The 13,943-nt window shown below is 28.2% G+C and overlaps 4 protein-coding genes across 4 annotated transcripts; 1 reads left to right on the plus strand and 3 right to left on the minus strand.

Annotated features, from left to right (window-relative positions):
• Positions 1-2,899: 2,899 nt before the first annotated feature.
• Positions 2,900-3,658, minus strand: LOC107001625 (transcription repressor OFP13-like). The gene has a single exon (XM_015199598.1). The coding sequence runs from the start codon at positions 3,656-3,658 to the stop codon at positions 2,900-2,902; it is 759 nt and encodes a 252-aa protein (XP_015055084.1).
• Positions 3,659-5,788: 2,130 nt separating this feature from the next.
• Positions 5,789-6,616, minus strand: LOC107001627 (transcription repressor OFP18-like). Its single transcript, XM_027912174.1, has 2 exons — positions 6,309-6,616; positions 5,789-6,116 (listed from the first exon to the last, which is right to left on the minus strand). The coding sequence occupies exons 1-2, from the start codon at positions 6,614-6,616 to the stop codon at positions 5,789-5,791; spliced, it is 636 nt and encodes a 211-aa protein (XP_027767975.1).
• A 1,768-nt stretch (positions 6,617-8,384) lies between these two features.
• LOC114074311 (transcription repressor OFP13-like) lies at positions 8,385-9,146 on the minus strand. The gene has a single exon (XM_027912175.1). The coding sequence runs from the start codon at positions 9,144-9,146 to the stop codon at positions 8,385-8,387; it is 762 nt and encodes a 253-aa protein (XP_027767976.1).
• Positions 9,147-12,489: 3,343 nt separating this feature from the next.
• LOC107001628 lies at positions 12,490-13,668 on the plus strand. The gene is made up of 4 exons (XM_015199600.1): positions 12,490-12,652; positions 12,806-12,983; positions 13,113-13,218; positions 13,303-13,668. The coding sequence occupies exons 1-4, from the start codon at positions 12,490-12,492 to the stop codon at positions 13,666-13,668; spliced, it is 813 nt and encodes a 270-aa protein (XP_015055086.1).
• Positions 13,669-13,943: the final 275 nt, after the last annotated feature.

A 13,943-nucleotide genomic window follows, 5' to 3' on the forward strand; every position in this document is an offset into this window, starting at 1 on the left:
AAAAGACTAATTTATTATAGTAATGAATAAATAAACAAATAATGATTGTAAAAGTCATAGTAATTAATAAATAAACAAATAATGCATTGTAAAAGTTAAATAAAAAGAAAAAAACTTAACTTACAATGATTTTTACTCTAGATTTAATAAAGTTACACATAAACTAAGTTTTGTAACACACTAATAATTGATATATCATGTTAGATCAAGGTATATATGATGAAAAATATTAGGTCAAAGATTAGCGACAAATTATTTTTAAAAAAGTATATTTATTTAAATTTTCAAACAAGAAAAAGAAACAATACTACTAATAATATTATAACATATCTAAAATTTCTTTTTTTTTTCTTTCAAATATAAGAAAATGAAACACAATTAACATTTCTCTCAGCAATTTAATTCTCTGTCATTCTCTTCGAAAATATTACTGTCAAGCAAGAATCTTTCGCCAGACACAATCTCTTAACCTCACAAGCTATAAGGATTAAAGTCGGCATAAATCCTACCCCTACCCAAACTCCTTACTTATGAAATTACACTGAATGTTGACGTTGCAATAATTTGATCAGCCTTAGCTTCTATCAAAGACATGAAATAAGGACTGGGAGGTTCACTAGTACTAAATCCAAATGGAGTATTTGTTGTTGAAGTACCTGAATAGCTCATCCACAAATCACAAAATGCACCGATAATAAACTTATGAATGTTTTTATCATTATAATTAATCTCCAAATACCGAGCACACATCTCTTTAAGAGACTCCTTCCAATCTTTAATCCCTTGATTTTCTTCAACCATTATTTCCATATGTTTCTTGATATATCCATAAGGATCTATCGAAGTTACCCTCATAGCACTAGGTGTTATAACACACGAGTCGTTCAATGGTAGAGACTCAAACATGTTATTACTAGTACTATTATCATTCTTTGTCAATCTTGACGATGACCCTTTAAGAATTGACCTAGTACTTGTTTCCCCATAAGCATCAATCGAATCTATATGTGTTATAACACATGAAACATCAAGAATCAAACTTGTTTTTTCACCTGCCTCGAAAAAGAACCTCTTTTTCTCAAATTTTAGGCCTTCAATGACTTCATCAACTACATCATCAACATTAATGCAAAATCTTTGAGAATTGAAAATGTTGTGATTATTTTCATCTCTAATAGAGAGAGTTCTAAGGTTACCACAACGTGGCAATCTACATAGCATAGGAGAAAATGAGGGTTTTTTCTTGCTTTTGAAGAGAGAAAAGAACTTCATTTTTATTTTTATTTTTGGAAAAAATAAAGGGGAGAAATATTGAAAGTTTGAATGGTGAAAAAAACAATGTGACCTGTCTAATTATATATAGTGGGAAGAGATTGATTGTTGGTTTTTAATAATTAATAAAGTTTTCCTCTTTTTAATTGAAAATAAATATATATGTAATCTAGTCAAATGTTAAATATTCATTTTATTTAATGGATGTTTGACTAAACAAAATATTTGAAAAAGAAAATCATGTTTTTACTGTTAGCATAAGTTTTAGTACTTGACATCTATGAAATATATTACATTTATAAGTTTAATTAAATTGTAAATTGACTTAATTTTAAATCAAAATAAAAGTTTGAATTTTTTGTGGACACCAAATTAATTAAAGCCTCTCAATCTACATTGTTGTTGGGTTGTGATGGAATTAAATACTCCAAAAAAATTATAAATAAAAAATGAATTTAAATAGTAATTTAGTATTTAGTGAGTATTTGACCGTTAAAATTAAAAAATATATATTTAATTTTGAAATTTTCAAAATTGAATTTTGTTTGACCAGATTTTATACTAAAAAATATTTAAAATTTTAAATATACCTTTTAAAAATATGATTTACTCCTCACAATTTCTAAAAACTAGTAAAATCACCCTACTAAATTTATTTTTTCAAACATGCAATCAAATTGGCTCCAAGAGAGTAATATCTCATAATAGATATTTACATAATATCATAAGTATTATATACGAGTTATTATATATTATTGCAAATATTTTTTTCGTTAAATATGGAAAATTTGAAGTAGTAGATAGAGTTATGTTTGACAGTTATTGTTTTCAACTAATAAAGGTATTTTCTTTAAAATAAAACATGAAATTAATCATGATTTAATGGGTTATTTTATAAAAATAAAAGTTCTATGATAGAGTTAGAACAATCAACAAGGTCACCTTTTCAGTTTTTACCATAAATCTCAATCAGAGATCTACATTCGTTTTCTGCATATAAAATAATTCTTGATAAGTGACGTTTTTCAAGCCTTATATGACGCGTACCCAGATTAGCTGAGCTTCAAAATAAAAATTTAGTTCTCACCAATTGGGAAAAAGCCAATTTATTATAGTAATGAATAAATAAACAAATAATGATTGTAAAAGTTATAGTAATTAATAAATAAACAAATAATGCATTGTAAAAGTTTAATAAAGAGAAAAGACTTAACTTACAATGATTTTTACTCTAGATTTAATAAAATTACACATAAACTAAGTTTTGTATCACACGAATTATTGATATATCATGTTAGATCAAGGTATAGATGATGAAAAATATTAGGTCAAAGATTAGCGACAAATTATTTAAAAAGAAAGTATATTTATTTAAATTTTCAAACAAGAAAAAGAAACAATACTACTAATAATATTATAACATATCTAAAATAAATTTTGCATTTTTTTTCTTTCAAATATAAGAAAATGAAACACAATTAACATTTCTCTCAGGAATCTAATTCTCAGTCATTCTCTTCTAAAACATTACTTTCAAGCAAGAATCTATCACCAGAAACAATCTCTTAACCTCACAAGCTATAAGAATAAAGTTTGCATAAATCCTATCCCTACCCAAACTCCTTACTTATGGAATTACACTGGATGTTGATGTTGCAATGATTTGATCAGCCTTAGCTTCTATCAAAGACATGAAATAAGGACTAGGAGGTTCACTAGTACTAAATCCAAATGGAGTATTTGTTGTTGAAGTACCTGAATAGCTCATCCACAAATCACAAAATGCACCAATAATAAACTTATGAATGTTTTTATCATTATCATTATTCTCCAAATACCAAGCACACATCTCTTTAAGAGACTCCTTCCAATCTTTGATCCCTTGATTTTCTTCAACCGTGATTTCCATATATTTCTTGATATATCCATAAGGATCGATCGAAGTTACCCTCATAGCACTAGGTGATATAACACACGAGTCGTTCAATGGTAGAGACTCAAACTTGTTATTACTAGTACTATTATCATTCTTTGTCAATCTTGACGATGACCCTTTAAAAATTGACCTAGTACTTGTTTCCCCATAAGCATCAATCGAATCTATATGTGATATAACACATGATCCATCAGATGGTGGAAACTCGAGCCTCTTATTACAAGTACTTTTTGACAATTTTGATGATGAAACATCAAGAATCAAACTTGTTTTTTCACCTGCCTCGAAAAAGAACCTCTTTTTCTCAAATTTTAGGCCTTCAATGACTTCATCAACTATGTCATCATCAACATTAATGCAAAATCTTTGAGAATTGAAAATGTTGTGATTATTTTCATCTCTAATAGAGAGAGTTCTAAGGTTACCACAACGTGGCAATCTACATAGCATAGGAGAAAATGAGGGTTTTTTTTTCTTGCTTTTGAAGAGAGAAAAAAACTTCATTTTTATTCTTTTTATGGGAAAAAATAAAGAGGAGAAATATTGAAAGTTTGAATGGTGAAAAGACAACGTGACCTCTCTCATTATATATAGTGGCAAGAGATTGATTGTTGGGTTTTAGTAATTAATAAAGTCTTCCTCTTTTTAATTGGGGTGGAGAACAATAAATTTCATTATAGAGTTTCTTGTTTGAAATTTCTGATTTAAGGAAGGTTTATTGTAAAATAAATATTTATGTAATATAGTCAAATGTTAAATATTCTTTTTATTTAATGGATGTTTGACCAAACAAAATATTTTAAAAAGAAATTTTTTTTTTTACCGTTAGCATAAGTTTTTCTTACTAGTTTGAAATATATATGTTACATTTACAAGATAAATTAAATTGTAAATTGACTAAATTTCAAATCAAAATAAAAGTTTGAATTTTTTCTTGAACTCCAAATTAATTAAACCCTCCAAATCTACATTTTTGTTGAGTTGTGATGGAATTAAATACTCCTAAAATAATTATAAATCAAAATTTAATTTCAATAGTAATTTATTGGGCGTTTGACCGAAAAATTCAAAAAAAAACTTATTTATTTTTTAAATTTTCAAAATTGGATTTTTGTTTGACCAGATTTTATACTAAAGAATATTTAAAATTTTAAATATTCCTTTTTAAAATATGATTTACACCTCACATTTTATAAAAAACTTGTAAAATTACCCAACTCAACTTAATTACCTCAAAGCTTGACATACAATCAAATTTGCTCTTAAAAATAATGTCTTAAAATAGATTGTCATATAATATCATAGATTACATCCCATATTCGAATTGTTACATATTATTATACATGTTTTTTCACTTTATTTGAAACATTTGAAATTGAAATTGGAGATGAAGTTGTTTTTAAATAAATAATAGTTGATAGTATAAATGTACTTCCCATTAAAAAACATGAAACATGACTTAAACATGAAACATAATTTAATTGAATTATTTTTATCAAAAAAAAAAGTTTAGGATAGGTTTGAAAAAGAAAAATATAATGAAAATGCAAATAAGATTTCGGGTGTTTTCTAAATTTCAAATATAATTTCAAGTTATACTTGAAATTTTCATGACCAAACGACGATTTTCAACCAAAAAATAAGTTACTATATTAGCCAAAATAGAAAGGTTTTCAAGAATTGCAGCCATAATGTATAAAAAATAAATTAAAGGATATTAAAAACATAAATATTATTTACGTGAAAATCTCCTTAGTTAAGGAAGTAAAATCATGATCTTCACGTAAATTTTGGACACTTAATTTGTTCACATTATCTTTTTATAATCACTTGACCAGATTATTGAAGCAATTGCAAAGCATATCATATTTTAAGTAATATTATAAATATTTAAAAAGAACCCAAAAAATATATTCATTGGAGCTTTACTATGAGCTCCTTTTTTTTGGTACAAAAGAATAGTAATATATTATAATTTAGTATGCATCAGTACAAGAGAGTGACAAAGCTTGAGTACTATATTTACTAATACTATTGGATGATATACCTCACAATTTCTAAAACATACAATTTAACTTGTCTTAAAAGAGTAATATCTCAAAATAGATAGTCACATAATATCATAGAACAAATCTCACGTACAATTCACAAAAACTAAATAATGTATTACATTAATTATTGATCTAGCTTGTTAGGTCGAGATATATATGATAGAAATTAGGTAAAAAAATTAGCGACAAACTTCAAAAGTAATTTCTAATTTTTTTAATCGGAGACCATGTGTAACACAATAAACATTATTAAAAAAGAAAGTATATTTATTTGAATTTTCAAACAAGAAAAAAGAAATAACGCTAATAAGGCTATAACATATCTAAAAAAAAAGTTCTGCATTTTATTTGTCTATCTTTTTTTCTTTCAAACAAAAGAAAACGAAATACGATCCATATTTTTCTCACAAATCTCATTCTCACTCTTTCGCTTCGAAAACATCTATTTCAAGCAAGAAGCTATCACTACAAACAATATTTTAACATCATAGACTATAAAAATAAAGTCTTCAGAAATCCCCTCTCCTACTTATGGAGTTACACTGGATATTGACGCTGCAATCATCTGATCAGCCTCATCTTCTATCAAAGACATAAAATAGAGACTAGGAGGTTCACTAGAACTAAATCCAAATGGAGTATTTGTTGTTGAAGTACCTGAATAGCTCATCCACAAATCACAAAATGCACCAACAATATACTTATGAATGTTTTTCTCATTAATCTCCAATAGCCAACCACATAACTCTTCAAGAGACTCTTCCCAATCTTCAATCTCTAGATTTTCATCAACCATTCTTTCCAAAAAATACTTGATATCCTCATAAGGATCCCTCGATATCAATCGCATTATAACATATGTTTTTTTACATGGTACATAGTACACAAACCCGTGACTACTATTACTCTTTGACCTTTCAAGAATTGAAGTAGCATCCATTGATTCATTCGATGGTAAATACCCGAGCCCTTTACTACTAATACTGTCGTTACTACTTGATGATGACATGTCAAGAATTGAACTAGTTTCTTGATCCCCATAAGCATCCATTGAGTCATTCGATGGTAGATACCCGAGCCTTTTACTACTAGTACTATTATTAGTACTCTTTGACAATCTTGATGATGAACCTTCAAGAATTGACCTGCTTGTTTCCCCATAAGAATCAATAGAATCCATCGATGTTATAACACACGAGTCATTGTTAAATGGTAGAAACTCGAGCCTCTTACTAATAGTACGTCTCTTTGACAATCTTGATGATGACATATCAAGAATTGAACTAGTTTTTTGACCTGCTTCGACAAAAAACCTATCTTTCTCTAGTTTTAGGCTTTCAATAACTTCATCAACCATTTCATCATCAACATTGTTGTAAAATCTTTGAGAGTTGAAAATGTAGTGATTATTTTCATCTCTAATAGAGAGAGTTCTAAGGTTACCACAACGTGGCAATCTACATAGCATAGGAGAAAATGAGGGTTTTTTCTTGCTTTTGAAGGGAGAAAAAAACTTCATTTTTATTTTTATTTTTGGAAAAAATAAAAGGGAGAAATATTGAAAGTTTGAATGGTGAAAAAACAGTGAGACCTGTCTCATTATATATAGTGGTAAGAGATTGATTGTTGGTTTTTAATAATTAATAAAGGTTTCCTCTTTTTAATTGAAAATAAATATATATGTAATCTAGTCAAACATTAAATATTCATTTTATTTAATGGATGTTTGACTAAACAAAATATTTAAAAAAGAAAATCATGTTTTTACTGTTAGCATAAGTTTTAGTACTTGACATCTATGAAATATGTTACATTTATAAGTTTAATTAAATTGTAAATTGACTTAATTTTAAATCAAAATAAAAGTTTGAATTTTTTTTTGGACAACAAATTAATTAAAGCCTCTATTTGATGGAATTAAATAATCCAAAAAATTTATAAATAAAAAATTAATTTCAATAGTAATTTAATATTTAGTGAGTATTTGACCGTTAAAATTAAAATGTATATTTATTTTTGAAATTTTCAAAATTGGATTTTTGTTTGACCAGATTTTATACTAAAGAATATTTAAAATTTTAAATATATCTTTTAAAAATATGATTTACTCCTCTCAATTTCAAAAAACTTGTAAAATCACCTAACTCAATTTATTTTTTCAAACATGCAATCAAATTAGCTCTAAGAAAGTAATATCTCAAATTAGATATTTACATAATGTCGTAAGTCTTATATACGAGTTATTATATATTATTAATAATATTTTTTTCGTTAAATATGAAAATTTTGAAGTAGTAGATAGAGTTGTGTTTGACAGTTACTGTTTTCAACTAATAGTTGATAATCTAAAGGTATTTACTTTAAAATAAAACATGAAATTAATCATGATTTAATGGGTTATTTTATAAAAATAAAAATTCTAGGATAGAGTTGAACATCAACAAGGTCACCTTTTTAGTTTTTACAAGAAATCTCAACCAGAGATCTCAATTGTTTTCTGAATATAAAAAAATTCTTGATAAATGACGTTTTTCAAGCCCTATATGACGCGTATTCAGATTAGCTGAGCTTCAAAACAAATATTTAGTTCTCACCAATTGGAAAAAGACTAATTTATTATAGTAATGAATAAATAAACAAATAATAATTGTAAAAGTTATAGTAATTAATAAATAAACAAATAATGCATTATAAAAGTTAAATAAAGAGAAAAAACTTACAATCATTTTTACTCTAGATCTAATAAAGTTACACATAAACTAAGTTTTGTATCACACTAATTATTGATATATCATGTTAGATCAAAGTTATATATGATGAAAAATATTAGGTCAAAGATTAGCGACAAAATTATTTAAAAAGAAAGTATATTTATTTAAATTTTCAAACAAGAAAAAGAAACAATACTACTAATAATATTATAACATATCTAAAATAAATTTTGCATTTTTTTCTTTTTCTTTTCTTTCAAATATAAGAAAATGAAACACAATTAACATTTCTCTCAACAATTTAATTCTCTGTCATTCTCTTTGAAAACATTACTTTCAAGCAAGAATCTATCACCAGAAACAATCTCTTAACCTCACAAACTATAGGTATTAAAGTCGGCATAAATCCTACCCCTACCCGAACTCCTTACTTATGAAATTACACTGGATGTTGACGTTGCAATAATTTGCAGCCTTAGCTTCTATCAAAGACATGAAATAAGGACTAGGAGGTTCACTAGTACTAAATCCAAATGGAGTATTTGTTGTTGAAGTACCTGAATAGCTCATCCACAAATCACAAAATGCACCAATAATAAACTTATGAATGTTTTTATCATTATAATTATTCTCCAAATACCAAAAACACATCTCTTTAAGAGACTCCTTCCAATCTTTAATCCCTTGATTTTCTTCAACCATTATTTTCATATGTTTCTTGATATATCCATAAGGATCTATCGAGGTTACCCTCATAGCACTAGGTGTTATAACACACGAGTCGTTTAATGGTAGAGACTCAAACATGTTATTACTAGTACTATTATCATTCTTTGTCAATCTTGACGATGACCCTTTAAGAATTGACCTAGTACTTGTTTCCCCATAAATATCAATCGAATCTATATGTGTTATAACATAAGAAACATCAAGAATCGAACTTCTTTTTTCACCTGCCTCGAAAAAGAACCTCTTTTTCTCAAATTTTAGGCCTTCAATAACTTCATCAACTATATCATCATCAACATTAATGCAAAATCTTTGAGAATTGAAAATGTTGTGATTATTTTCATCTCTAATAGAGAGAGTTCTAAGGTTACCACAACGTGGCAATCTACATAGCATAGGAGAAAATGAGGGGTTTTTCTTGCTTTTGAAGAGAGAAAAAAACTTCATTTTTATTTTGAAAAAAATAAAGGGGAGAAATATTGAAAGTTTGAATGGTGAAAAAACAGTGAGACCTATCTCATTATATATAGTGGGAAGAGATTGATTGTTGGTTTTTAATAATTGATAAAGTTTTTCTCTTTTTAATTGAAAATAAATATATATATAATTTAGTCAAACGTTAAATATTCATTTTATTTAATGGATATTTGACTAAACAAAATATTTAAAAAAGAAAAACATGTTTTTACCGTTTGCATAAGTTTTAGTACTTGACATCTATGAAATATGTTACATTTATAAGTTTCATTAAATTGTAAATTGACTTAATTTTAAATCAAAATAAAAGTTTGAATTTTTTTTTGGACTCCAAATTAATTAAAGCCTCTCAATTTACATTGTTGTTGGGTTGTGATGAAATTAATACTCCAAAAAAATTATAAATAAAAAATGAATTTCAATAGTAATTTAGCATTTAGTGAGTATTTGACTGTTAAAATTTAAAAATATATATTTATTTTTGAAATTATCAGAATTAAAATTTTGTTTGACCAGATTCTATGCTAAACAAAATTTTAAATTTTAAATATACTCTTTTAAAATATGACTTATACCTCGCAATTTCTACAAATAGTAAAATCACCCAACTAAATTTATTTTTTCAAACATGCAATCAAATTGTCTCCAAGAGAGTAATATCTCATAAGAAATATTTACATAATATCATAAGTCTTACATACGAGTTATTATTAGAGTTGTCAATATGAGCTAGCGCATCCATCCGGGCTAACCTATACAGGCTTCAACATTTTACGGGTCAGGCCGAGCTTACCCATTTTTTGTGTGGGCCAGAAAATGGTCAGTCCAGCCCACAAGTATGTGGGCTACAAGCTTGCCGGGCCAGCCCACTTTTTTAAAAAAATATTCTTTTATAATTATTAAATTAAATTATAAATTATAATTTAAAAATATTATCATAAATATCGACAAAATAATATTACGTTATGTTAGGCCTCATTTATTTGCACTTAATGAGGTTTGAATCTTAATCATTCATATTTGCCTCATTAAGTGTTTTTGTTTTTAAGAATTGGATCTTAATTATTCAGATTCAATTCATTAAGTTTGTTTGTTTTATTTTCTTATAAGTCTCTTAATGAGTCTGGATATACATGAATGAATCAGATCTGTAACACACCCTTAACACTATTCAGAATAAAAAATAAGACTCCTATCTTAATTTAACTAAATCACGACAACTCATAAAAATTGTTTTCTTATTTAATTAATATTAATTACATGTTTGCCATTATAATTTCCTTTATTCATATTAACTTAATATACATCTTTAACTTTCTAAATTAATCAATATATTTGAATTGATAAGCACTCCCATGATATAATATTTAGCACGGTTTTAAAAAATAAGAAAGTATTAGTTATTTGATCGATAACAATAAAAAAAATCATATATATATAAAAAATAAAATCTTGGTTCCGCCTACGTTGCGCTCCCACAAACAATAATTCCCTTTTAAATTTATTTATTTCCTAAACTAGCCTTCCCCTTTTAATGAAAAATTGCAACTTTTATGAAGAGTTGTGACTTTTATGAAAAGTTGTGACTTTTATAAAGAGTTGCAACTTTAATAAAGAGTTGTGACTTTCGTGAAAAGTTGCGACTTTAATGAAAAGTTGCAACTTTTATGAAAAGTTGTGACTTTCCTACGTGGCGCTCCCACAAACAAGAATTCCCTTTTAAATTTATTTATTTCATAAACTTGCCTTCCACTTTCATGAAAAGTTGGGACTTTTATGAAGAGTTGGGACTTTTATGAAAGATTGTGACTTTTATGAAAAGTTGCGACTTTAATAAAGAGTTGCGACTTTCGTGAAAATCATGACTTTAATGAACAGTTGCAACTTTTATAAAAATTTGTGATTTTTATGAAAGGTTGTGACCTGTACGAATGGTTGCAACTTTTCCAAATAGTTGTAATTTTTTCGATAAGGCACAATAAACATTTGTGCATGCCACCCTTTTTTGTCTATAAATCGAGGGATTTTCTCTTATTTTAAAACAACAAAAATTCTAAACCTTTCTTCTTCTTTTTCACATCTAAATATTTGTGTAATTGGTTCCTGTTGAGTGACTCACTACCATTGCTTATGTTACAGTTCTTGGTATGTATTTTTACATTCATTAATTTCTGCCTATGTTATTAAGGATAAATGATAAGATAAGTTACCTTTATCAACTAAACATTTGTGTACTTGGTTCGTGTTGAGTGGCTCACTAACACCATTGCTTATGTTACAGATCTTGGTATGTATTTTAAAAGTCATTAATTTATACTTGTGTTATTAACGATAAATGATAAGATAAATTACCCTTATATCAAAAATAAATGATAAGATGTAATTAGTTTCATTTTCCTTTACATTATTAATGTTTGTTATCGCATAATCTTGTATATCAAATAATATAGTGTTTTAATTTTAATGACTGATAAGTTTTAATTATTATTTTATAACTTTTGTGATATAAAATTCCTGCGCAAAGCGCGGATAAATTTACTAGTTTCTATAATAAAATAAAATAAAATAAAATATTTTTCTAAACTATATATTTACTACTCTATATAAACTATTTTAAATTGCATTATATTAGATTCTCAAAGTATTTGAGTGCAAAAAATAGTCATATTAATGATGTAACATGATGTTGTGTTCTTAAAAGATAAATCATTTTACCTTGTTACGGTAAAAATGTTCAAAATATTATTTTATATGAAAAAAAACTATTTTACTAACAAGGTTTTTATAATATTTTATTGATATAACGTTTAATTTCATATGTGGATTCAAATATTGAAAACAAACTGTTCCAATAATTTAGTGTTCAGATTCAGAGACAATATTTTAATATTCAGATGTTTATTCAGATTTACACATCTAAATCTTAATGCACATCTTAATATTTAAATGTGTATTCAAATTCAAGCGTCTTAATCTTAATGGAAACAAATGAGACTTTTTCACTACTTGTTAATCAAATTCCAAATAAAATTATCTTTATAATATTTAGGGAAAATGCACAAGTACCCCCTAGACTATGACCGAAATCCCAAAAGACACACCTTACTAAGGTCGTATTACCCCCTGAACTTATTTTTTTTTGTAATTTTGTGTACCTCTTAGGCTTACTTGTCATCCAAATATCTCTGACGCACCTCAATTGCGTGGAGTCACATAGAGTGTCACATAAGACAAAAGGTGTATAAAATTACAAAAAAGTTCGGGGGCTACTAAGATGTATCGTGACTTGAAGCAACATTATTGGTGGTGTCGTATGAAGAGGGACATAGTAGATTTTGTATCCCAGTGTCTGAATTGTCAGCAAGTGAAGTATGAACACCAAAAGCCTGGAGGTGTGACACAGAGAATGCCTATACCTGAGTGGAAGTGGGAGCGTATTGCTATGGACTTTGTGGTAGGATTGCCATGTACTTTGGGTAAGTTTGATGCTATATGGGTCATTGTGGATCGACTGACTAAGTCTGCACACTTTGTACCAGTTCAGACGACCTATAATTCAGAGAAGTTAGCCAAAATCTATATTCGGGAGATAGTTCGTTTGCATGGGGTTCCTATTTCTATTATTTCAGATCGTGGCACTCAATTTACATCTCATTTCTGGCGGTCTATGCAGAAAGAGTTGGGAACTCGGGTGGATCTTAGTACAGCCTTTCACCCTCAGACTGATGGTCAGTCTGAGCGGACTATTCAGGTTCTTGAGGACATGTTGCGAGCATGTGTGATTGACTTTGGTGGTCACTGGGATCAGTTCTTGCCATTAGCGGAATTTTCTTACAATAATAGTTATCATTCGAGCATCGAGATGGCACCATTTGAGGCTCTGTATGGTAGGAGATGTCGATCTCCAATTGGTTGGTTTGATGCATTCGAGGTTAGACCATGGGGTACAGATTTGTTGAGGGAGTCTTTGGACAAGGTCAAGTTGATCCAAGATAGACTTCTCATGGCTCAAAGCAGGCAAAAGAGTTACGCAGATAGGAAGGTTCGTGATTTGGAGTTTATGGTTGGAGAGAGGGTTTTACTTAAGGTTTCACCCATGAAGGGTGTGATGAGATTTGGAAAGAAGGGCAAGTTGAGTCCAAGGTACATTGGTCCTTTCGAGGTTGTGGAGCGTATTGGTGAGGTGGCGTATCAGTTGGCTTTGCCACCTGGTTTGTCAGGTGTTCATCCTGTATTTCATATCTCCATGCTTAAGAAGTATCATCAGGGTGGTGATCATGTGATTCAATGGGATTCAGTGTTACTTGATCAGAATTTGACTTTTGAGGAAGAGCCGATCTCCATTTTGGATAGGCAAATTCGGAAGCTAAGGTCCAAGGAGATTGCTTCAGTAAAGGTTCAGTGGAAGCACCGTCCAGTGGAGGAGGCTACATGGGAGACAGAGTCAGACATAAGGAGTAAATATCCTCATCTTTTTGAGCGTTCAGGTTAGTTCTTTTCTTTTCCCGTTCGAGGACGAACGTTTGTTTAAGTGGTAGGTGATGTAACGACCTGCTAGGTCGTTTTGAGAACTAGGACTAGTTTGACTCCTTTTGGAAAATTAAAGGGGGATATTTTAACTATTCGGTAACTACGAGTGCCTAATTGAGGAAATTTTTATTAAATTAGTATATAGTTAATAGTTAGTGGGTCATATATATAATTAATTTAATACCTTATTACTTGACCATGTATTGGAATAAATTAGTGGGCCTAGTTTATAATTCA

This window comes from Solanum pennellii, chromosome 10 (assembly GCF_001406875.1).
Source record: "Solanum pennellii chromosome 10, SPENNV200".
Lineage (NCBI taxonomy): Eukaryota > Viridiplantae > Streptophyta > Magnoliopsida > Solanales > Solanaceae > Solanum > Solanum pennellii.

What these genes read in the sequence shown, in the direction of transcription:
- LOC107001625 (XM_015199598.1), bottom strand. Translation starts at nt 3,658, where the DNA reads ATGCTATGTAGATTGCCACGTTGTGGTAACCTTAGAACTCTCTCTATT.
- LOC107001628 (XM_015199600.1), top strand. Translation starts at nt 12,490, where the DNA reads ATGAAGAGGGACATAGTAGATTTTGTATCCCAGTGTCTGAATTGTCAG. An exon ending in TTTGGTGGTCACTGGGATCA is followed by an intron (nt 12,984 to 13,112) that starts GTTCTTGCCATT and finishes ATTCGAGGTTAG; the next exon opens with ACCATGGGGTACAGATTTGT. An exon ending in AGAGTTACGCAGATAGGAAG is followed by an intron (nt 13,219 to 13,302) that starts GTTCGTGATTTG and finishes TTTGGAAAGAAG; the next exon opens with GGCAAGTTGAGTCCAAGGTA.
- LOC114074311 (XM_027912175.1), bottom strand. Translation starts at nt 9,146, where the DNA reads ATGAAGTTTTTTTCTCTCTTCAAAAGCAAGAAAAACCCCTCATTTTCT.
- LOC107001627 (XM_027912174.1), bottom strand. Translation starts at nt 6,616, where the DNA reads ATGGTTGATGAAGTTATTGAAAGCCTAAAACTAGAGAAAGATAGGTTT. An exon ending in CTACCATCGAATGACTCAAT is followed by an intron (nt 6,117 to 6,308) that starts GGATGCTTATGG and finishes TAAAAAAACATA; the next exon opens with TGTTATAATGCGATTGATAT.